This window comes from Pelodiscus sinensis, chromosome 1 (assembly GCF_052426305.1).
Source record: "Pelodiscus sinensis isolate ZL-2025 chromosome 1, ASM5242630v1, whole genome shotgun sequence".
NCBI classification, from domain to species: Eukaryota; Metazoa; Chordata; order Testudines; family Trionychidae; genus Pelodiscus; species Pelodiscus sinensis.
In genome coordinates this window covers 122,918,493-122,944,233 of record NC_143052.1, presented here as the reverse complement: position 1 = coordinate 122,944,233, position 25,741 = coordinate 122,918,493, and the positions used below count along the sequence as shown (strand labels likewise).

At 39.2% G+C, this 25,741-nt stretch overlaps 1 protein-coding gene across 8 annotated transcripts in view; it reads left to right on the top strand.

Moving 5' to 3' along the window:
• The window catches only part of SCUBE1 (signal peptide, CUB domain and EGF like domain containing 1), a 294,385-nt gene that overhangs the window by 161,826 nt on the left and 106,818 nt on the right, over window positions 1-25,741 (top strand). For all 8 annotated transcript variants that reach the window (XM_006127715.5, XM_006127713.5, XM_014575791.4 and 5 more), the window contains one exon: window positions 20,360-20,476. In XM_006127715.5, coding sequence (XP_006127777.3) covers window positions 20,360-20,476 — 117 coding nt within the window. The remainder of the gene's footprint in view (window positions 1-20,359; window positions 20,477-25,741) is intronic.

Here is a 25,741-nt window from a genome sequence, read left to right as displayed (position 1 = left end):
ATTGATACGTTGTGAACTATTGTGATTGGTGAGTTTTAATATCATTATCTCTTAAGACTAGCATGTAGTTTGCTTCTGTAGATAGTTATAAGCTAAAGAGTGGAAGAAGAATTAATAGGCAACATGAGAATGATGAAATACATTGAACAATAAAGATAATTCTTATGTTTCTGATAATAATCAATTGTTCAGGCAACTAATAAACTGCCTTGTTCATATGTCCATTGATGATGGTGTTCTTTTTGCAAATAAAAAGGAGAGTGCATTTTTGGTTTTCATAAGCGAATATTATATGGGAACAGATTCAACACTCTGGTTGCTTTTCATGCTGAGTTACTATTTAAGGTCGTGGTGGCTGGATCTTCGCCAGATTCCTTTTCATGTAACAAATGCCATTGAAGAGTATGGATTGCTAACCTGTACTGCTATTTGGATATGAATTTGGATATGAATTTGATAATCCAGTCAGTTTATCAGACTGCAATTTGGGTTTTGATCAATCTCACATGATGCATAATGGCCCCCCTAGGTTTTAAGAGTATTTAGTATCTGTGAAAAGGGCCAGATTTCCAGTCTGTGGACCGGGAGCTCTTTATTTATCCATAGAAGAGGTATAGCATATGAACTGCCAATTCCCTGGCAATTATGAGCCCAGTCTGAAAAAGTGCTGAGCACTTCATAGGTTCCACTCTGTCTGTCCTGATCTGAAAGGACTATTGCTAGAGGACAAGAAAACTATTCTGTTTCTATGATAATTGAATCCTTGCTCACTAAGATAAAAGTTCAATTGTTGATAGTGGTTTTGATGCTATCTTGTCCACGTTGAACAGGTTTGAGGCCATCAACTCATTTCACATAAAGCAACAAATAGCCATCAGATGGTAATGGCTTATATGTAGGTAGAATGCCTTGTATCCTATTACTGAATTCCTTAGCTATCTGCCTCCCTATTGCCACTAGAGAGTCTACAGGTTTGCAGTGTAGTAAATGTTTGAAATGCAGTTATCTAGCAGGCAGGCCATAGGTATGATTGTATAGTAATAAATTGAATATCCACAAACCAGTTTAGATTTGCATAAGTGATTGTATAGATCAGTGGTTTTCAACCTTTTTTCATTTGAGGACCCCTAAAATCTTAGACACAGACTGCAGACCCTCAGAGGTCCATGGATCATTGGTTGAAAATCATTGGTATAGATCATCCAGCATCCAAAGGGCACAGATTTCAAAGAGGGACTTAAGCACCCATGCCCATTGAAAGTCAGCAAGAATTGTGTGCATAGCTTCCTTAGGCCCTTCCTTACGTCTAAATCCTAAACAGCGAGCTTGTCGCTGACAATACAAGTATGGTGTGCTAGTAGAAGCACTCTTACTCTCATTGCTATTGGACCTTGTGATGTCCAGAAGCAACCACCATGATCATCTAAGAAGAAAAATAAACCGTACTATTGACTGTTGAACAGAGGCAAGGGCTTAATAATCCAACTAGTCATATAAGTGGTCAGAAACATTCAGTAACTCCTATGTTAACCTATAGGGTATGTCTAAACTACACCCCTCTTTCAAAAGAGGGATGTAAATTAGACAGATTGAAATCGCAAATTAAGCCGGGATTTGAATTTCCTGTGCTTCATTTGCATAATGGCGGCCGCGCATTCTTTCAAAAAAGGGCTTTTCAAAAGTAAAACCACCGTCTAGACGGGGTTCTTTTTTGAAAGATCCTGTACTCCTCATTTTTTGGCCAACGTGTGAAATACATGCAGTAGCTGGACTATGGAGTCCTTCAAAAACTTGATCATTAGAACTGAATAGCTCCTGAAATCAAATCTGAAAGGGCAGCAATTTGTGGTCCATAGGTGATTGGCTTTGGTGGTATTCCAATGCATTTTCAAATCTAATGGCTTTTCCAAATAGCCTGCAGTACTATTCTCTCTTCAGGTACTTTTCAAACCGTCCTTATGGGAAGTACTACAGTATTTCCAGAGTTGCCAATTCTCATAAATTAATTATTTTGATTTTGACCCCTGCTGCATAAAATCTTGTTGAGACAGGAAAAGCTCCAACTTTCATGTGATTTAAGGGAAGGAAGCTGTAAGGGGAGATTCTCCCATGGTGCTTTGTAGTTTAGAGAAAGGTCCGCTAAATTGCAAGCCCACCGACCACCACTGGTAGTCCCAGGTCTTCCTTTGACTGATGTTAGTAGTTCTTGTTTCCTTCACAACCCCTGTTGTGAACCAAGGCTTTATACTGCTACCTGGAGCAAATTCATTAACTCATTTCACAGGTTAACTAGGAGCTTGCAACCAAGGTGACTTCAGGCAGAGCTGGGAATGGACTCCTGACCTCTAATAAACAGAGTTAGGTCTCACCTATTTCAGAAGCAACATAAATTGGGTTCTTCTGCAGTTCATGCTAACGCAGTATGACTGTATGTTACCTTCTGATAACTAGACATCATGAAGAGAGAGTAATAGAATTCTCTTTCCCTGATATATATTTTTTTCTCTATACCTTAGAGCAGTGTTTCCCAACCAGGGTTCCACAGAACCCTGGGGTTCCGCAGACCATCATCAGGGGTTCCACGAGAAATCATGGAATAAATAAATAATTTTTTTTCTTACAATGTAATCTTATATATATAAAACAGCTCTTTACAAATAAATTTCCTTGACAGTAATTTAGCAGTAATTGAATTGCGCTCCCCACTGTCAACTTTTTCTGGCCAAGCAAATGTTTTCTAGGTAGGGGTTTCTCGGGATATGAAAAATTATTTTAGGGGTTCCTCTATAGGAAAAAGGTTGGGAATCACTGCCTTAGAGGGCAGACAAGAAACAAGATTTTTTAAAACAATCTGCAGTCTTCATCTTCAGGACCATTCAGCCTGTCCCAAGGAGTTTTTTCCCACTGTTTTTCTTAATAGCTTAGACTGAGGCCCAAAGGAGTGTAAACTATCCTTTATATCTCCCTGCCCTGCCCTCTTCTCCTATGTCCCTACAGTGAGGACTACCAGGTTCTGAATGGAGACTCTTGCCCTCCCCATTCAGGAAGTGTCACTGAGGCTATGTCTAGACTGCAAGCCTCTTTCGAAAGAGGCTTTTTTGAAAGTATCTTTCGAAAAAGTCTCTTTCGAAAAACAGCGTCTAGTCTGCAAGCAGTACTTTCGAAAAAGCAAGCCGCTTTTTCGAAAGAAAGCAGCGAGTGAGTCTGGATGCTCTCTTTCTAAAAAGACCTGTTGGCATTCAAGAACACCTTTTTTCGAAAGAGCACTTTCGAAAAAAGGCATTCTTCCTCGTGAAATGAGGTTTACCGCCGTCGAAAGAAAAGCCGCATTCTTTCGATTTAATTTCGAAAGAACGCAGCTGCAGTCTAGATGCAGGTGATGTTTTTTCGAAAAAAGGCTACTTTTTTCGAAAAAACCCCTGAGTCTGGACACAGCCATTATGACTTTGTCTGCCCTGTGAAGTTAAAGAAGGCATATCCCACATTCCTATTTGTCAGCTCGTTGACAGTTTCTTTACTCCCACCTGGACCATAGCCACGCAAGAAGAAGAAGAGAGGATACAAGTTCTTCATTAGATGGATGGTCTGCTGTGTCCTGTGTCCTTTATCTCCATCAAGATCTTTGTCTACTACAGAGCCATAGCATTGTTTGTAACTGAGAAAAAAACTCTTTGGTGTACACGCCAAACCTCATTCATCTATGTCACATGTTTCTTATGAGCAGAAGCCCGGGCTTATTTCTAGAATCTAGGAGAAGAGGCTTCATCGAGTTATCTGAGGTTGTTTGCTGAGCCAGGATCTCTCAATCAGCTTCCTCTCTGGGGGTTAATGGTTGCAGTGGTGGACACAGTCCAATTGACACTGCTCCATAACAGAACACTACAGGTGTTCCTGCCATTGGTCTGGGATGTCCAGGAGAAGTTTTCCAATAATCATGTTCCTCAGACGTTTGCTGTCTAAAGATGTCGCCACTAGTTACTCATCATGAATAACCTCTCCAAAGGCAAATGTCATATCCTACTGTGTGAAGTCTTATGACAGAAGCTAGTCTCAGGGTATGGGATGCCCACATGGGAAACCAATAATTCTAGGGCCACTGGTTCACTCACAGAAATCCTGATGAAGAATCAGCTTTCTTGAATTCAGGACTGGATGTTAGGGTCTTCAACACTTCCTATTTTGGATCTGCATGCCAAATACCCTGACTGAATGCAACAAGCAACAGCAACTGTCTCTATAAATCATTAAGGTGACACCAGGAGCTTCTTACTCTGTGTTAGAGATCATCTAGATCCTGTCCATTTAGGAGAACACTATTTCACACGTTTACTCCATATGTTTCTAACTCTTTATTGTTCCAGACACAATACGCTCCTCTATGAAATGTGAGTCTTTTCTGCATTCTTAAGTATATGTTCAACCTCCCCAATGCTCAAATCTTCTGTTTATCTTCAAGAAAAATTGGCAGGTTTCTTAATAGCCTCAGAGGGAACATCACAGAACTGTGGATCCTTCCTCAGCTGATCAGTCTTATAGACTCATAGACTTTAAGGTCAGAAGGGACCATTATGATCATCTAGTCTGACCCTCTGCACAGTACAGGCCACAGAATCTCACCCACCCCTCCTAGAATAATCCTCTCACCTATATCTCAGATATTGAAGCCTTCAAATACTTTGAAGACCCCAAGATGCAGAGATCCTCCAGCTGTGATCTGTACCCCATGCTACAGAGGAAGGCGAAAAACCTCCAGGGCCTCTGCCAATCTACCCTGGAGGAAAATTCCTTCCCAACCCCAAATATGACGATCAGCTAAACCCTGAGCATGTGGGCAAGACTCACCAGCCAGACACCCAGAAAGTTCTCTATAGTAACTCCTATCATCCCTCCATTGACCTATTTACCACTGATAATGAATGGTCAATTAGTTACCAAGATCATGTTATCTCATCAAACCCATCTAGTTTAATCTTGAAATCCCTTCATAAACCCATCTAGTTTAATCTTGAAACCAGATAGATCTTTTGCCTCCACTACTTCCCTTGGAAGGCCATTCCAGAACTTCACTCCTCTAATGGTTAGAAACCTTCGTCTAATCTCAAGTCTAAACTTCCTACTAGCCAGCTTATATCTATTTGTTCTTGTGTCCACATTGGTATTAAGCTTAAATAATTCCTCTCCCTCCCTGGTATTTATCCCTCTAATATATTTAAAGAGTGCAATCATGTCTTCTGCTACCAGATACCAGATCCTGACTTTCCTGTCACTAATAGCATGGAGATGGACAGGCTAATGCTTCATATTTTCAACTATTCCTTAAGGATGCTTCATTTTCTGGTGTTGTCAAGACCCACTAAATGTCTGGCTCACTTTCTCACAATAGTGCCTCTTCGGATATGTACTTCAACTCCAGCCTTTGTGATACTTTGTCCTATATCTCTTATTGAATGATTTAAAATAAAGCTTCAGTTAAAACTCTTAGGACAAATATTTGGCTTGGGAACGCTCAGTCTCACAATATCAGACATCCCTGCTGTACACTATAAGGCTATGTCTACACTGGCGTGATCTTGCGCCAGAGCTATGCAAATGAGGCTAAGCGTAGACTATTGCCGAGCCTCATTTTCATATCTAATGAGCTGCCATTTTTGAAGAAGAGGCTCTTGCGTAAGAAGCACTGTCTACACTGCCCCTTCTTGCACAAGAAAAACCCTCTTGCTCAATGCCATTACCCTGATTATTTTCAGAAATAACGACATTACGCAAGAGGGTTTTTCTTGCACAAGAAGGGGCAGTGTAGACAGCTCCTACTTGCGCAAGACCCTCTTCCGCAAAATGGCGTCTCATTAGATATGCAAATGAGGCTCGGTGATATTCCATGCTTTACCTCATTTGCATAGCTCTGGTGCAAGATCGCGCCAGTGTAGACATAGCCTAAGGGTATGTCTAGACTTCATAGCTCCATCGACAGAGCCATATAGATGAGTTTACTAGACATAGGAAAATGAAGTGGCGATTTAAATAATTTCACGAGGCATACCGGAGCGGTCGACAAAGGCTTCCCTTGTCGACCACGGCGCGTCCAGACTGCCCAGCTGTGCCGCCAAACTGCTGATTTTTATGTAAATTGCCACTTCATTTTCCTATGTCTAGTAAACTCATTTACATGGCTCCGTCGACGGAGCCATGTAGTCTAGACATAACCTAATAGTCCTTCTTTCCTTTAATCAATAAAATGTTTGATATACATCATTGAGACTAGTTGCTGCAAGAAATCTCAACTCAGTTCTTACCTAGGTAACCAAAATTCTCTTTGAATTCTTTTGGATCAGTTTTCCTTTGCCATCTGATAAATAGGGTATGTTTACATTGCCCTGCAATTTGGACTACAGGGAGTGTGAATTGCAGCATGGATCAAAGTGCTGTGCTGTAGTTGCTCCCAGGTAGACAATGTGGGCATGGAATTAAAGATCCCTCATTTGCAATAATGTAGCTCTGCAGCCCACTGTTATTCATATCCCTGTAGTCCAAACTGCCGGGTAGCATACACAAGCCATTTAGTCTCCTTTGTTATTATCACCACTTTGGATCACAGAGTGAGTGAACTGAGTGCTATTTCCTGTAAAGATCAGTATCTCCAATACTTTGCTTGACAGATAGGTCTCTGACCTTCTCCAGAATCATGAGCAGTACCAAATGTCAATTCTCTTTTCCATACTAAGTCAGATGATCTTCTGCCCCAGCCCATCCTGCCAGAAGGAGATGATTCTGTATTCCCTAATCATGTTCAAACACCTCAAGTGCTACTTCAGTAGGACTTCACCCTTAAGAAAGGTTGATGCTCCCTTTATCAGTTATAACCAAAAGGTCAAAATGTTCCTTAAAGTCATTATTTCAGATTATCAGAACAGCCACTGGGGAAACCTCTAATGTTCATAAAACATCTGTACCAAAGACTCAGATGTGCTTCACTAGCAACTCCCAAGACCAAGAAGCAGATGTTTCTAGCAGCAGATCTGCAAGTCTTTAGCCTTGTTGTCTCTTCACAGTTTCACCAAATAATCAAAGGTGGAAGTGGGATCCTCCTCTCATTTTCATACAAGTAATCTTCTGACAAACCTGAAACTGCTGAGAAGTAACAATCAAAAGATGCATATGAGGGAGGGAACACTGCCAAATTTAACTATTGGTCATCTGATCCTGCAGGTTCTCCTTTCCATCTAACACATTTTTAATTTTTGGTTTCCCGTGTAGGTAATTCATCCAGTTTCTTGTTCTTCTTTCTCGTGTTCAGTCATGTGATTAGTTATTAGTATTGTTCCCTCACTCATATTCTTCTGAGCATTACTTCCCTGCAGTTACAGTATTGATACGAGATGATTTGTATGAGAATGGTCTTATTAGAAAATTCATACCTCTTCAGAATTTAATCTCATAAAATAACTTTTCCCCAATCTTGGGGTCCCTCTTCTGAGTTTCCACCCCTCCCCTCACCTATTTTGTTCCATATCATCAGGGATGATTCCAAATGAGAAACTTTCCTCTAGGGTTCTGAGCATCTGCCTGCCTTGTAAAGGGCCACAGTCAATGCACATTTGTCTATAATTTCTATTGGCCATGGCCAGTAGCCAGCAGTTTTTAAATTGATAGGTGGATATTTTATGAGTAGAACAATTCTGTGGTCCTAATAAGAATGTAAGAACAGCCATACTAGGTCAGACCAAAGGTCCATCTAGCCCAGTATCCTGTCTTCTGACAGTGGCCAATGCCAGATGCCCCAGAGGGGGTGAATAGAACAGATAATCATCAAGTAATCCCTCCCCTGTCACCTATTTCCAGCCTCTGACAGGGCTAGGGACACCATTCCTACCTATCCTGGCTAATACCCATGTATGGACCTAACCTGCATGAATGTATCTAGTTCTTTTTTTAATCCTATTAAAGTCCTGGTCTTCACAACATGTTCTGTCAAGGATTTCCACAGGTTGACTTTGTGCTGCATGAAGAAAAAACTTCCTTTTGTTTCTTTGTTGGTTTGTTTTAAACCTTCTACCTATCAGTTTCATTTGATGACAAGTTCTTCTATTAGGGGAACAAGTAAATAACTTTTCCTTACTCACATTCTCCACACCAGTCTACGATTTTATAAACCTCTATCATATTCCCTTTAGTCTCCTCTTTTCTAAGCTGACAAGTCCCAGTCTTTTAAACCTCTCTTCACCTGTTCCAAACCCCTCATAATTTTTGTTGCCCTTTTCTGAACCTTTTCCAATGCCGAAATATCTTTTTTGAGATGAGGCAACCACATCTGTATGCAGTATTCAAGATATGGGCATATCATGGTTTTATTTAGAAACCATAAGATATTCTCTGTCTTATTCTCTATGCCTTTTTTTAACAATTTCTAACATTCTATTTGGTTTTTTGACTGCCACTGCACACTAAGTGGATGTTTTCAGAAAACTATCCACAATGACTCCAAGAACTTTCTCTTGAGTAGTTACTGCTAAATTAGTCCCCATCATACTGTATGTATAGTTGGGATTATTTTTTCCAGTGTGCATTACTTTACATTTATCAACATTACATTTCATTTGCCATTTTGTTTCCCAGTCACTTAGCTTTGTGAGATCTTTTTGAAGTTCTGCACAGTCTGCTTTGGTCTTAACTATTTTGAGCAGTTTAGTATCATCTGCAAATTTGGCCACCTCACTGTTTACCACTTTCTCCAGATCATTAATAAATAGATTGAATAGGATTGGTTATAACATCATATAACTTCCATTTCTAGTTATCATCCTGTAATTCCTTTCAATAGTTACTGTAGTACCACCCATTTTTATTTTGATAACCCTTTGTTAACACAGATTGACTGTGAATTCTTAAGATTAGCCCATTTGAGTGGTTTTGGTGCATATTTTGACAAAAAATTATGTTATTTTTCATATCCTCATAAAAAGTATGTGTGTTTGTGTCTATCTGCACATACACATGAAACATCCAATAACTTGAGGTTCCACTTTAAACCCTAAAAAAAATCCTAATTTCAAATGTTACTCACTCACGTGTTGCTTTCTCTGCCTACAACTGCACACCTGTCTACTGGCTTCTGTTAAATCAGCTCTGTCTCACATAAATCTACTAAGAATCAAGGCAAAAAGTAAATAAAAATGGCAAAAAAGGAGAGGACAGCATTATGACAACAAATGCTGTTTGCATACTTTTAAAATATTTTTTTCTACTTCTGTAATCATTGCTCGTGCATTTAGTGTCCTTTCAATCTTCATTCACTTGGGAATAGCTTGTCTTATAAACACTCTAATGGTGTTCTGTGTTTTACACAGGCTAAAGTATAGAAAGTTGGAGTAAGAGTGAATGCCCATTTCCCTGTGACTAGGGTTGGTATACAAGTTGTACATGCGAACCTTTGCTCTCACAGACAACTGAACTTAAGACTATCACTCTGACAAGGATTTATTGTAATCCACCAGGTATATTGCACACATTTTGTAAGTATAGTGATCGTGTGAGACAGGATTGGGCTTGTGATGTTATTAGTCAGATATTGGCCCATGCAATGGTAACTGGTGGAGGAGTACCGCTAAAGGACCTTAAAATGCTGAGAATGTCTTCTCCATGAATTTATCCTTGGCTAGCATAAAACTTGCTCTTTGTTGGCCCCTCTTGGCCCTCCTGTGTGCAAGTGTTGGGTGCAAGGCTGAAGTGCACTGCATTTTGGTGATCCTGTCAAAATGTTGGAATTAGAGGTTCTGGAGGTGCTACTGCACCCCCTGGCTCAAAGTAATAATAACTATCCAAATACTTAAAAACAATGAGTGGTCCTGCAGCACTTTAGAGACTAACAAAAAATGTAGATGGTGGTATGAGCTTTTGTGGGCACAACCTATTTCTTCAGATGAATGGAACCAAGGAGTCCAGAGTTACAAATAAATAGCATTTGGTTTCTGCCATCTATAAAACATTGTTCCATCACACTGGAACCATTTGGAGTAATGGCTTTTGGACTATTACAAGCTGTCAAGTGTTAGAGCAGGGGTGAATAATAAAATGGTGGGGATTCACCAGGGTTAGCTCCTGGCAAGCCACCACTGCTATATTTACCTGGGCCTGTGATGGTACCTGTGATCACAGCTCCAGTTGGCCATGGATTACCATTCCTGGTCGGTGGGAGTGGCAGGAAGCAGCACAAATTGGGGAACTGCTTCCCGCAGCTCCCATTGGCTGAGAACAGAAATCCACAGCCAATAGGAGCTGCGATCATGAGTACCTACAGAGATGCAGGTTAATATAGAAGTGGGGGCCAACCAAGGGCTAAATCTGGCCAACCAGATCTCGCCCAGAGGCTGGTACTTGCTCTCCCTTATGTTAGTGGCTGTTTATTGGGCTGTTCTAACTTGCACTAAGGTCATTGTGGCCGTTGGCCAATCCTAGAATCTAGGTGGCTGAGATCCACCATTTCCTCTTCCTTTCAGCTGCACTGAGCTCTCCTGCGGTGCAAAACACAGCTATATATGTATATACACACAGCAAGACACACCAGCCTATATAGTTTACCATTAAAATTGTTTTGGAGGCGTAAAGGAAAATTCGGGGAATCACATCCCCTCAAGTTCTCTGCATTCCTTTTCTGTCTCAAAATTAGGAAGAGCCCTGATAAGTGTCCTTGGCCACCAATAAGCCCCACAGGAGCCCATTAGATTTGAGAGTTTGATACAATCTTTTTTTTTAAAAAAAAGTTGTTTAACAAACTGTCTTTTGGAAAGGAAAGGAAAGATACATGGGCTATAAACAAACTGACCTTCAGTCTTTATTATATATTTTAATTAGGGGTTGCTGAACCAATTAATATCAAAAGAAGAACCTGGCCTCACCTCATAACAGCTTATACCCTTTTATTAAGGGCCCTTATTGTGACAGCAGATCCTGTTGAGCTCCACATTCCTCTCCTTCCCCTCTCCAATCCTCTACCAAGTGGTTTCCTTGAAATGGTGGTCTGCCCCTTTTCCCTGTAGTGTCAGGTCTTTTCTACAAGAAATGGCTAAGAAAGAAGCTGCATCCCTTGCTCACCAGCTGATGAGCTCCTTCCAATTCCTCTGTTGGACTCCTATCAAAAGGATGAAAGATACTGGCTTCTAGAGAAATCAAGAGCCTGATTCTGCATCAGATTTATTGATTTGATTATGATGACCTCGATGACAGTAAAATCAGATCCTCAATAAATTTGTGTAGAGAAATAATGCTCTTCTACAGAATTCTAAACATTGATTCAAGAATTCTGTAGAAATGACATTTTCCATTAAATTATGTTTGGTTTTATGAATAATTTCTAGGATAACCTGCTTATTTTCTATTCAAACTTTGTAGCTATTCATCCTTTTCCAAAAGTATTGATTTTTCTGTCCTTCAAGAAATATTTTAGGCTATTTCCCTAAAAAAAATCTGGTACCAATTATAGCTGACATAAGAAAACATGGCATTTGCTGCATCTTTTGCATTATGGGGAGCTCAGTCTTACGAGTTTTTATATTATTTATTTCAGGTGATGTCTTTAGACAACAAAAGCAGCTGCAGGACTTTAGAAAGCTAATCAATCACATAGCACTCAGCACTCTTCAAGTATCACTTTACAAAATTGTAGGCATATCCACTGCTACTCCCATAATGTCCACACATTGCTGCAAAGATCTCTCCTTTCACTATAAGAAACCACTTACAAAGTTGTAATAAGGGCTTTAAGGACTCATCCTTTCATCAGCGTAATGGAAAATGATAAGCCTCTGCCATTAAAGTTTAGTCTATATATATAAATAAAGTGCTGCTGTTTAAAACTTCCTCATGGGCTCGGAAAGAGTTTGAAGGATACACACACTCAGAAGATCCCTCTCTTTGTGTTGCAAAATCACAGATATCGGTGTGTTGCAACAGAAACCACTACCATCAGATTTTATCTACACAGGGAGCACTTCAAGTATATTAAGGACTATTTATTTGGAGGCAAATTGGAATGTATTTTTTTAAACATGTGAATGGAATGATTGGTGTCCAACTTGAAAGGTCTTTCAATAATACACGATGTAAAAATCAGTAGGGGGAAAGTGATTTCTTATGTTAATTCTGCAGTATTTTCAAAGCTTTTAATATACTTCATCTCCTTTTTTGCTGATGTGATGAAGTAATGTAAACAAATCAGTTTCACAGCAATTCCATTCCCAACTGGACATAATCCTTAGCTGTTCACTTCCTTGCTCCAGCTTCTATTAGCTGCTCTTCATTGCACTATCACAATCCATTTGTGATATATGATTATACCCTGAAAAATGACAGCTGCTTCTGTGATGACTATGTCTCAAACATAGACACCTATATAGGTTGTTCTTCACATAATATTGCAATAGAATTCCTGTAAAGTCAAGGGTCCAGAATCTTCCTTAATGTAATTCCACTGATTTCAGTGCATTTACACCAGCAGTGAATTTGTCTAAGTAGCTCACAGGTAGACCAAGTTGTCCTGGGTTGCCCATGGGTTCTCACTCCTGACCGTTCTCTAAAAATATGAAATATCCCTACAAAATATGCACTGTGTGCCATGGTGACTCAAAATACACTCATTTCAGAAATAAGGTGATGAACATGGCCCACTGTATATAGAAGTTAGCCTTCTAACCTGTTTGGTAGTTAGATGGCAAGTAAATGTGCCCTAGCGGTTGGAAATGGTCTTCTGAGTTGTATTCTTAGCTCAGTCACTCACTTGCTCTATGATTTTGGACAAGTCACTCATCCTCTCCGAATGGGCTTTTCAAAAGTGCATAAGAGAAGCAGGCATCCAGCTCTCATTAACATACAATGAAAGTTGGTTTCTTAACTCCCTCAGGCACCGTAGAAAATGCCGCTCTTTGTGCTTTATGTTTTGAAAAGTAGTCTCATAAAGAGAAGCTATTCTGTCCCATAATACTGTAGAATATATTAGGGCTTGGAAGCGTCTAGGTCTTTTGATTGCAGAGCCACAAATTCCCAGTTGACTCCCCTGACTGCCAATTGCCTTTGTTTCTGATGTGGGTGTCCATGACTTTTTAGATTCTGTGCAGCCCATCCCTGGTGGGACTGATCTTTCATTAGCATGAGTGCTTAAAGCAAGGAGTATGACTATGATATAATTAGTTATTAACAATGCCTCCCTTAATCAGAGTAGATGCTAACCATCCCTAATCATGCAGAAGTTGTTCAATTCTCCAAAAGGAATCACCTCTTCATTTTGGACATTTATTGGGAAGTCCTCTAATCACTAATATCCCCTTTTTGAGGATAGTGACTAAGAAGCATTGGTTGGATGTATCAGAAATCTCTTGTTCTAGTCTTGTTGCTGTGTCAAAAATTGCTGGTATGAGGAGGCTCATCCTTGCATTGAATCCCTGCTCTTGAAGAAAATCTATGCACTGTTAGAGAGCTAGAGTTAGTTAGGATAAGAAAGTGGAGCTTTCCCATTTGTGAAATTCTTACATAAATAATATCTCCTGATGACTTCACAACTGCAGAATATATCCTCTTGAACTTCAGGTGCAATTACAATCATTCACTCTTTACACACTTCCATCAACCCTTTTCTGGGTCTTGTATCTTTTTCAAAATGCAGCAGCCGATTAATGTACAAGTTTGCAGTACATGAGTATATTACATGTACCCAGCATTATTGGCACTGGCTACCTATACAATGCCAGACTGACTGTAAACTAGCACTCAAGTTTTTTCTAAACCTGAATATCTGGCAGTATTCAACAGTAGGGGCATATCTAGACTATGCTAGACTTTCGAAAGAGGATATGCAAATTCCAAGGGATTTCAAAAGTGTAGCGTAGTGTAGATACGCCCTAGTAGTCCTGGCTATATTCCTGGTTTAAGGCTCCTCCCAGGGCTGGCCTTACTATGAGGCAAACTGAGGCAACCGCCTCAGGTGCCAGACTGTGGGGGGGGGCGCCACTAGGACCCAGAGTGTAGAAAATTGTGTCTGCTGCTGGTGCAGCGAGGGGCCATGGGGGTGTCATTTGAACTTCCCACCTCAGGTACCAAAATGTTGTGGGCTGGCCCTGGCTCCTCCTGACTCTTTTCTACCCGCTCATACAGCACTCTAGTAGGAGTTATGTGGCCCCACCTTTATTGTGTGTATGATGGAGCTCACTCCTCTTTAAAATCTGCATCTATTTTTCTCCCCATACCTCTAATTTTTTTTCAAATGCATTTATTTTGTCTGGGGTGGGTTAAAAGGCTCATCAGTGATCCCATTGTTACCTTTCTACTCTATTCCTTTTTCTCCTATTTGCACTGGACTTTGTTTACTTTTTATCTGTTTAAAATAAATGCAATCATTTAGCTGTTGGATTGAGGTGGGAGACCTAGAAGCAGGAGAATGCAGTAACTGGGTTACATAGCAGAAATATTAAACCCAAGCCATCCGTTTACATTATTATTTTTTGTAATTTCATAACAACATTTTATATTGGCTTGAGTTCATCTCTCTCTTGCAATTATGAGAAGTAATATTTCCATGTTGCATAGGGGAAACTGAGGCACAGAATTTTTCCATATAAATTCTACTTCAGGTGATTTTCCCAAGTTCATATAGCAAGTTAGTGGCAAAGTTGAGAAAGAAATTAGGTCTCTATTTCCACGGCCTGGTCTTTTGGAAGATCAGTGCTTTCTTCTGTAAATATGAGTTTTATCTTGACAGTGAATAGACAATTGAATAGGATGCCCTGCGGACTTAAAGTGTGCTGTTTAAGCTGAACATATTACCTACCAACATGTTTGATAGAGCTTTTCCCTACTCATGAGAAGGCAGTAATAGAAAATAAAATTAAACTTGGAAGTTTTGGTCTCTGTAGAGTACATGTGTACCTTCTTGTGCAATTTAGCTTTATATGGGTTCACAGTTCTCAGGTTTTTTGCTGAGTTTCAGTTCAAATGGATCCAAACTGCCAAAGTAAATAACCAAAAATTCTGAGTTTTGCCTGATTGTCAACAAAAACCATAAAATCAGTTCCAGTTACCTTGATTCCAGAGATGAGATCAAGCCACAAAAATTGGATCCAGGTTTTGAACACACACAATTTTGAGACATTCAGATCTTGAATAAAATATGGAGTTACTTTCAAAAACTGAATTTGAATATAGAGTTGAGTTACATGCAAAGGTCCAAGAGGCTGAACTTCAAGGTTTTAATTTAAGCCTTTATTTAAAACTAAATTCTCTGGAAGATTCCCAAACCATGGTGAATATGCTTAGAGGCTCAGGCTTTTAACAAAACCCAAAGCCCAAGTGAGCCTGATCTGTTGTCAGTTTTACTTTTAAAAGTTTCACAACAGCTCCCTTGCCACATCCTGGAGATTGTCCTTTAGAATCAAGAGCTTCAAGCTCTGGACATAAGGGACCTCTTTTTCAATCCTAAAAGAGTAGGCATCTTTCAGGCGTTTGAAAGGGCACTCATTAAACTGAAATAATTGATCTGATACACATAGGATTCCTCAAATAACATCTCAGGGATTGTTGATGGGCTAATAAGGAGCTTTCAGTATCAGGAATCAGATTTTCTGGACAACATCTTGATATGCAGGACCCGGGTGTATTCCTTAATATAACTGGAGGTAAAGCTCTTACTCCACTAACAACGTTTTAATAGGGGCTAGACATATAATATCTGTAATGATTTGTATTTTTATAGTGCCTTCTGTCTAAGGATCACCAATATCTGAGATTCTGTCCTCAAGCAGTAGGCGATTATCTTGAAAAAGGAACACACAATTTGATCTATAGAACTTTATATACATAAACACTCTTATACTACCCTTTCCTTGAACACTAGGGCTAAGTCTACACTGTCAGCTTCTTGCGCAAGAACTGTTTTGCGAAAGAGTTCTTGCACAAAAAGTCTTCCACAAGAGTGCATCTACACTGGCATGTGCTTTTGCGCAAGAGATGTGCTTTTATGCAAGAGCGTCCATGGCAGTATGGATGCTTTCTTGCGCAAGAAAGCTCTGATGGCCATTTTAGCCATAGCGGTTTCTTGCGCAAGAAATTCATGTTGCCTGTCTACAGTGCCCTCTTGTGCAAGAGCTCTTGCGCAAGGGGGCTTATTCCTCACGGGGAGAGGAATAACGCTTCCTGAAGAAGCCCTGTTTTCTGATGCTAGACTGTAAATTTACTTGCGCAAGGACGCGCATGCAGTGTAGACACCCAGCAAGTTTTTGCACAAAAACAGCTGTTCTTGTGCAAGAAGCCGCCAGTGTAGACATAGCCTAATTCTCTCTGGGTATGTCTACACTACCCCCCTAGTTCGAACTAGTGGGGTAATGTAGGCATACCGCACTTGCAAATGAAGCCCGGGATTTGAATTTCCCGGGCTTCATTTGCATAAGCGGGGAGCCGCCATTTTTAAAACCCCGCTGGTTCGAACCCCGTGCAGCGCGGCTACACGGGGCTCGAACTAGGTAGTTCGGACTAGGCTTCCACGAGGTGTAGCAGTAGTTCAGAGTAGGAAGCCTAGTCCGAACTACCTAGTTCGAGCTGCACGGGGTTTGAACCAGCGGGGTTTTAAAAATGGCGGCTCCCCGCTTATGCAAATGAAGCCCGGGAAATTCAAATCCCGGGCTTCATTTGCAAGTGCGGTATGCCTACATTACCCTCCTAGTTCGAACTGGGAGGGTAGTGTAGACATACCCTCTGAGTTTAACTTGTAGAACTCAATAGAAGACTTATATAGGAGTGCAAGTGTAGCTTTAAATTCACTGAGAAATCTTACACATTCACCAAATAAGTGCTACCATCACCCTCTTCTCCAGGTGTTGACTACCCAACTGCTGTTTGATTTTGATGTATACATTCTCACTAAAATGGGTGTTTAGCTCTCAGCTGCAGAGTAGAACAGAAGACACATCAGCATAACATGATTAAAGGAAGGTTAAATCTACACCACAACCTTGATTGACACTCTGAGATTGACCCACTGGTCAATTTAGCAATTTAGTGAAGACCTGTTCACTCTCTGATCAATCTTGTTACTCTACCTCCCATAGAAGAGTAAGGGAAGTCGACAGGAGAATTTCTCTCATCAATCCCCCCACAATTTACTCCCCATGGTAACTCAACTTAAGATATGTTGAATCCAGCTATGTTATTCACATAGTTGGATTTGCATAGCTTAAGCTGATTATTTGCTGCAATGGAGATGTAGCCTAAGTTTGAAAATGTAACAAACATTGAGAGTAATGTGCTGTGCACAGACACAAAAGGCTGATATAATCAGTGCCATCCAAAATACAAAACTCCAAAAGGATTAAAGGTGTAAAATTCTGATCCAGATTTTGAAACCCCACCCTACTGTCTCACACCTCTGCATCTCCCCCTTCACAAACCTACCCTCCCCACACTCCTTAAGAAATGTAGTGCCTTGGAATCAAGGGGTTTGGTTCTGCTTCTTATTTGGATCCAGATCTGAGGTTGGATTTCAAACACATCTTCAACTGTGAAGGTGTTTTAATCTGGTATGAACTGAACTCCTTTCTAATAAGAACAGGTATGTGGCTGTTGCTGTGTGGTTTAAATGTTATATGCACTCCTACACATTTCTATTCTGTATAGCATTCAATGCACCACTCCGCCACCCTGCTTTTCACTTTCTCCTACCTTCATTTTTTAAGGAGTCTCATCATTACAACTCCCATTACCCTGGTTACTGTAGGTATTGTCAGGCTTGCTGTTCTTACCCTGAATCTTCATCCTATTTGAGCTTGCCATTTATTAAAGGCACAGTCAGCACTGCTTTAAGAGATGTTGAAGGGCATTGTTATTTTTTGCTTCCTTTTACTAAATCTCTGTGAGTATAAGAAAAGCGTGCATGATCCCTTTTATTTATACATTGAAATAACTCTTGTTCAATGACTGCCCCTTTACCCTATAGATCCAGTCATCCATGCCAGAGGAGAAAAAAGTTTGTTGTGTCTATTCATTTTCACTGGATGTCATCCAGAAAGCAGAAATATTGCTGCTTAGGTAATGTTCATCTGTTGCTGATGAACTGCAGTCAAGGGCTCTTCATATGCCCTAGTTAATCTGTTAACATAAGATTTACAACTCAGTGCAATGTCATGCCAAACGTATGTCATTAACACCTTTTCATGCTTTTTAACCTTAACTATTTGCCCTGACAAATCATTCTACTTTTTAAACTTCTGGGACTCCCAAGAAATGGACTTAGGTGAATTTTTTTAATTATCTGATTTTTTCCTCACATCCTGAAATTAAAGTTACTTGATATTTCAGCCCTCTGAAATAGATATAAAACTACCAGCATGTAAACCTATAAAACAAATCCCCCGGTCAAACAGGAAAATGATCATTGCAACTTGCACTGCTTAAACAAGGCAAGTCCTGAGTATGCAAATCCTTACTCGTGCGAGTTCTTTTGAACTACTGACTACTTGTGAGTGAAAATTGTACTTGTAGATAAAGGCTTTCAGAATCTGCCTCGTATGTTGGATGTTTTCTCTTAAAGATATATTGGTCTGTTCATCAAATATGCTCTTGCTAGCAATTACAGATGTACACACACACACACACATTAATATATATGTATAAATAGTAATTTTATAAATTGTCACATAATTACATATATTCATAATATACATAAATGTCAGTAGCACATACCAAAGCTGATATATAGGATTGTGTCACTGAAAAGGAGTTAAATGATTTTTTTCTGATCTGAAGCAGTGATGGCCTTCCAGAAAGCCAGTGAAGTTTCTTCCCAAGGGAAGCAGCTGCTGGTTCTATCCAAAGATCAGCTTTGAACGCTTGTCAATTTAAAGATAAAGTGCTTTGTATTTTGTGTCAATTATTTTGAGCAACATAATATACTAAGGCGATTTAGCATGAGCATGTCCAGTTTTCTGTTCTCAGAGCCTGTCTACAATGTACAGTTGTAACACAAACTCCAAATAGGTGGCAATAGAAATCCACTAGTAAATCCAAGTAAACTTTGACAAAGCCACTCTGGGGAAAGCCAACATGAAGAGAAAGCATATGAACAATGACATCCTTATTATTTTAAGTTTTATCTGAACTGGAAAAACTGAAAAAGAAATTGGATAAAAGACTGAAATATTTCCCTTGAGGTCTCAAAGTAATTGCAGACAGAGTAGCTAGCTACATACAGTTGTTTCTTACTTCTGTCTTCCATCCATACTATTACAAATGTACCATTCAGACCAACAAATGAAATTGGTCTCCTAATATGCACTGTAGTCTGTGATTCAAATGAAAGACAGTCATATCTCTTGTCTTTTATCTATTTTAATAACTGTTTTAATCGATATCAATAATGATAATATATATTGTAATAGCTATTTTAATAAATTTAATAATGTGTAATATGTGTGAATATACACACATAAAGGTACCATTCCACGCACAACTCCATTACCAAAAAATAAAAAATGCCTACTCACACACACACACATACAAAGTATATATGTATATGTGTATGTATGTGTGTATATATATATATTGGAGTGATACCTAATAGCCATTGCCAGTAGTTGTAAAAGCTAAAAAGTATTGTAGCTTTCTTTTCCCTGTGTTTGTCCAGCCACCATTCTACATACTACAAGCACTGGGAAATTTCAATGACACAGCTTGGAATGGGTTCAGTGACCTCAATTATGCCCTCCCACCCACTCCAAACTCCTTTCAATTTGCAAAAAGCTTTAAGTGGACAAAACCCAGATGCCTCTTGCTTGTAGTTCAGTAAGAACAGATTGGGCATGTAGATTCTTGTCAAAGTGATGTATGTAGTTCATTTTCCATTAACTCTTTCTTAACTAAGTATTTTAAATTCTCAATTCCAAGTCCAGCACTATGCTTTGCTTTCTATTGCTTTTTAAAGTTCATTAGACCATGAGACCGCTTTTTAATGAACCTTGAAAAGCCATGGCTAGAGACCATCTGATATGAAACAGACTCAGTCCCTGGTTCTTTTAAAAGGCAATTGCTTTCTTTTGTTTCTAAAGCTGACCTTTTCATGTTTAAATAATTCATCCTATTGTCTAAGATGTGGCAAAAGGACTGACCAAAGATAATCAATATATGCTTAATTTTTGGATAGAAATAATTGCTTGTGGAAATGCTATCCAATTAAGCAAGTACATGGGCCATGGTCTATCTTAAGAGCTTTACCTGAGTTAACTTGCTTCAACTTAGATTGCCTTTATAACTTCTTAATATTGCCCAGAACAGTTGATGGCCCCCAGAATGTTTTGTTACACTCTCTCTTGCTCTCTCTTTCATTCTGCAGAAACATGTGCTGTCAATAATGGAGGCTGTGACCGTACTTGCAAGGATACAGCGACAGGAGTACGTTGCAGTTGCCCAGTTGGATTTACCCTGCAGCCTGATGGGAAAACATGCAAAGGTCAGCTTCTGTTTGCTTTGCAATGCATCATTTGCCTTCAGCGATATCAGTACTAGATGTAAATATATAGATATAACAGATACGTAATAAATGCATAGAATTAAGGCTATTACTGGTTTAGTGATTGCATTTGAATGTATTTATTTTTTCCTTCCTCAGGAGTAATTTTACATAATTCATTCTAATGATTTTTATATTTATTTGAGGTTTTTCATTTTAAGAAATTAGACACAGAAACTAAGATTTCAGAACTGAACAGTGATTTTGGGGTGACAACTTGAGAAATCCCGAAAAAGCTTGACCCCTTTAATGTGTCCACCCATTGAGACTCCCAGAATTACAAATCATTTAGAAAATCTTGGTCAGATTATTTACCCACCTAAATGAGCAATTTGTGATCACTTCCAAAGAAGAAATAGGGGTGAAATTATTTTGAATCAATAATCAAGGCCAAATGATAGTTTGAGTATTGCACCACACTAAGAAGCAAATTAACAGACAGCCTCACTGCCCACTTCCTCACAAAATTAATTAGCCAATTACAATACAAAATTACATCATATCAATATATTTGTGCAGGACCAAATACTACATGCCTTACTCATCTTTCACTGCTCCAGTGGGAGTTTTATTTCATAGAATCATAGTAAGGTCTTCAGATTTGGTCACGAATGAATCTAATTAAAACACAGGAGGAGGGAGAGTAACATCTGAAATTTCTATCAACATTTGTTCTTAGTAAGGAGACAGGGATTTACAGCTTTAATCCCTGATACTGCAAACATGAATGTGCTTAATCCTACTCAATGGGACTACTCACATGAGTAGAGTTGAGTATGTTTTTTTCAAGATCAGGGTTTACCTAAACCATTTTTCCACTTCAATATGTATTTCTTTTGAACTCAACCGCTAGACACTTGGTGATGGATAAATAGTAGGACACTGCCTATAATGGTGTCACAAAGAGTATTTTGTTGTCACTCAATGATTTAGCTTAAATTGACCTACCTCACCGAGTAGCTGTTTAGATTATTTTTTTTCTAAAAAGCAACCAGGAATGTCAGAAAATCTCCAATCCAGACCTTGATGTTACTTAAAATAGTAAAACCCACAAAAATAAACATAAAACTTGTGGTTTCCCTTTGCTCCAACCTGAAAACTCCCACTGCTTGGGCATGAACTTGTTAATATTTACAGAAATAACAGTCCATTTGCATGTTTATTCAAAAATAAAACATTAAACTGCCATTGCACACAATGTTAATAGTTAAGAGTGAGCACACATCAAAAATTACTCATTTCAGTTCAAACCACATAAAAATAAATGTTCATTTTTGCAGGCAGCTTAGCTCAGGCCATAGAGGTGCAGTAGCAGTAACTCCAAGTGCTGAAAAAGGAGACATTTTTATACTGTTACATACACCTACACTTGATCATAATGTTCATTACTTGAAACTCTACAGCATGTAAAATTAAATGAATTCTAAATTTAGCTGTTTTTCCATTTGAGGTCATTGAGTCAAATGAAATAATATTTATATAATAATCAACTCTATAATTTGCATGATAAACAAAATGAAATATTCATCTGATTCTCAGGCCCAAGGTGAGGGATCTGAACTGTTTCACAGCATTTTTTATGGGGAGGACATGTAAGAAAGAGAATCTGTGTTACTTATGGTTTTTCAGATTTATTTTATTTTATTTTTTTAAATAACTATATACTGGGAATTCATTTTTACATTTAAAAAGATCCATCGAGTCATTTTTTTAACCATTCTGGGAACCTTAGAAAAACGCTCTTTGTTGTTTTTTTTAAATAAGTAAAGTAATTGTTTTACTTTTGATTAACCAGGTAGAATGTTTGTCTAATGTTGTAGACTGCAGACATTTGGGGCTTGATCCTGCATCAGTGAAGTTAATGGCAGCTTTGTGATTATCTTAAGTGGACACAGGATCAGCTCCTTTAAAAAGAGCCAATTGAGTTGCTTTTGTAGTTAACCACAGGCAACCCTATATACAAGTAAATCAGAACTGCATTCTAGGATGTATAGCTTCAGCATGGGAAAGAGAATATTTTCTCTGTCCCAACTGCCTGCTTTAGAGGTACTGACACTGCTGCCTTTCAGTAGTCTCTTTTTAATAGAAAAAACCTTAAAAAAGTGAACTCAAATTTTCAGTTGTTGACATTCTGCAGTAATAGGATGTTTTGGGGGTTTCCCTGGCATTTTCAGGGTGTTGAGTATCCTTTCTATGGACGTTTACAGTGGCTAAGTCACACGAATGATGCACTCTCAAAGGAAGAAAGTCTTTCAAATACATACTCACAAGTTTTCTCCTTTCCTTTTTTCTTTTCACTCTTTTTGTTTCACTCTTCTTGAATTCCAACATGCATGCCCTGAGTCTTCAGTAAGTACAGACATATGTAAATACCCTTTTAAAGAATCTTCAGGGACCACACAACTATCACATCTCTAGTGGGACAGCATCTCCATGTACAACAAACATCATAGTGTCCCCAAATGGGGTTTTTCATAGAAAGATTATTTTGAGAGGGTGATATTTCCAAATATTGAAAGAACAAAAACACAATATCTGTTGAGAGAGAATAGTAGTGGTGTTAAGTAGCAAACTAGTCATCTTACAAGGTCTCTCATTTCCCCATTGCTTCAACTGGAGATAAGCAAGCAACTATATGGTCCCATTCCAACATTCTCCTATTCCTGGTGTTAACTGTGAGTAGACTTGGTTGGGAATTCATCAACAAAACTTTTTTTGGCATCTAAACTACAATGTCACATGGAAAAGTACCAGTTTCAACTGTCCAGAATGGAATTGTTGATTCCAATGAAAGCAAGAGGCCCGTCCTAGAACAGCTAATAGAGTAGTAGATGGGATACTTGCCTAAGTCTCCCACAAACTAACCACCCAGCTGTAGACTCAGTCTCCTCTCTGGCCCAATGAATGTTTACCTTTTTATACAAAATGGAACAGCTCCAACGGGAGGGAAGTAAGAGAGCTTGACTTAAAGCTGAGTAGCTTGGAGCTCTTCCTGATTCAGAGCAGGGAATTGAAAATGAGTTCTCCTTTGTCCCACATGAGTGGCCTAAGTACCAGGCCACTGGCTAATCTAGACTCTAGTTGTTTCTCCCAGGAGTTTGTTTTTGTTTTGCTGTGAGACTTTATGAAAGGTATTGTTTTTATACCAATGAAAAATAGAAACAAATTTTGATACTCCAGAATTTTTCATTTAAAAAAACAGGTTTTCCAGCCAGCTTTAAATGTGAATTAGCCTTCAAGATCCTTAATGTTTGGAAAATGTATGAGAGAGTATGTGTATGAGAGTCTGGGTTTGGCGCATGAAGAAACTAAGTCCCAAGAATGAGCATTTTCGTGTGCTATTTCCAGCCAGAAGCTGCAGTGCCAGAAATCGCACAAGATATCATGTTCTCTGAGATTTTCAGCCTGCTTTTGCATCTTTATCTTATGGTATTTATACAGTCTGATTATAGTTGCTGAGATAAGTTTGTTTGGAGACGTTTGTGTAGGCTTCAGAGAAGCATCTGAATTTTTGGTATTCCCCCCCCCCCAAATTGAACCCCTTTGAAGTTGACTCATCACTAGGTAGGAAGTAGCCAAATGTGGGTCATCTGTAGTCTGTCTTTTAACAGATTTCTTGTTAAAGCAGAAGTTCATTGAAATTTTAGAATACTTGTATCTTATTAAAAATCTGTGCAATTCTTCTTATTTATTATTGCTAATTCCTAAGGTCAGACTGAGTAATCTAAGGTCCCTTCCCACCTTAAAAATGATGAAATCTATAAATGTTTTGTATATGCCTCTGTGTGTGTTTGTATGCATGCACATGATATTAAAAAAGTTCGGCAAGCAAATTACTATAAACTTCACTAACTATTCTACACTCTATTTGCAAATGTAAAATATCTCTTAATATTTCACAATTCTCTCCTAAAAACAGAAATGGGCCCAAATCTTAGAAGTCAGATCTGGATTGGGGTTTGAATTCTGAACCCTGTTCCTGCCCCTCCACAAAATGTTAGGAAGTAGATTCAAATGCAGCTATAACTAAAAGTAAAATACAAGGAATGGGCTGGACTGATGTTTCTGAGGGCACTACACATCCACAGCTCCCACTGAGATCAGTCAGAATTGTGAGCCTTGCGTACCACTACAAATCACATCCTTTCTGTTCTGTGCAGTGCAGTGCAGCATGCAATCTGATTTTTATCACATTTCTAAAACAAAATAGGAGAGAAACTACCTAGCTTTTTCTGCTATAGGGAACCTTTTTCATTGCAAACAAGAATGTATTCTGAGCAGGTTTCCCAGTCTAATAGATTGTTCCTTTTTAACATGTTTTCCATGGCTTAATAGGGATGTGGATAGATTTCTGCATCAGTGCTCCACCTTCTCTTATGTGGGTTTTGTTTTGTTTTGGGTTTCTGAACATGCTTTTTAAATGGTGGGTGTTAAAAAATTAAGTAATATTTTATTATTTTTAAGCTGGTAAACCCCATATTGATTGACCGATTGGTTTTTATTCTGCAATAAGATCAGTGAAGAACAAGAAAAAAGATCTGGAACTGAAAGGTCTGATTTATGGGAGGAAACATAAAAAAAAGATCGTGGGGCCTAAATGTGTATAGCTAAGCAGCAGCTCAGAGGGGGCTGTGGACCTTCAGTACCATTTGGCTGGATGTGCAAGCTAAGAAAGGCGACAAATTATTTCACATGATTCGGTAGAATGAATCCAAAAGTAAAGGATGAAATAAAGAAAAGGAAAATTTAGACCAAATATTAGAAATAACTTTTAAGTGGGAGATATATCATGATGTGGGATAATCTCACAAGGGAAATGGTGAAAGCCCTAGTACATGGGATATACACAATATGCACTATTCGACTGAAGAAGAACCTAATATATGGGATATACAAAATAAGACTGAACATGGCAGCTGACAGCATCCCTGGGTCACTGGGCAAGGTGAGGGGTGTGGCACTGCGCTCCTCTAAGGGGCCGGGCTTTGGGCAGAAGGGGTAGGGCCAGGGCAGGCAGCTCTCTGCATTGCCCAGAGCATGGAGCCACCTGCCTCAGCCCTCAGAGCTGCACAGAGTGCACAGTCCAGGGCTCCGGCCCAGATTTAAAGGGCTGGGGGCCACTGCTGCAATAGCAACAGTATCAGCCAGGAACCCCAGACCCCTTTGAATCACTGGCTCCAGGGCAACTGTCTCCTTTGCCACCAC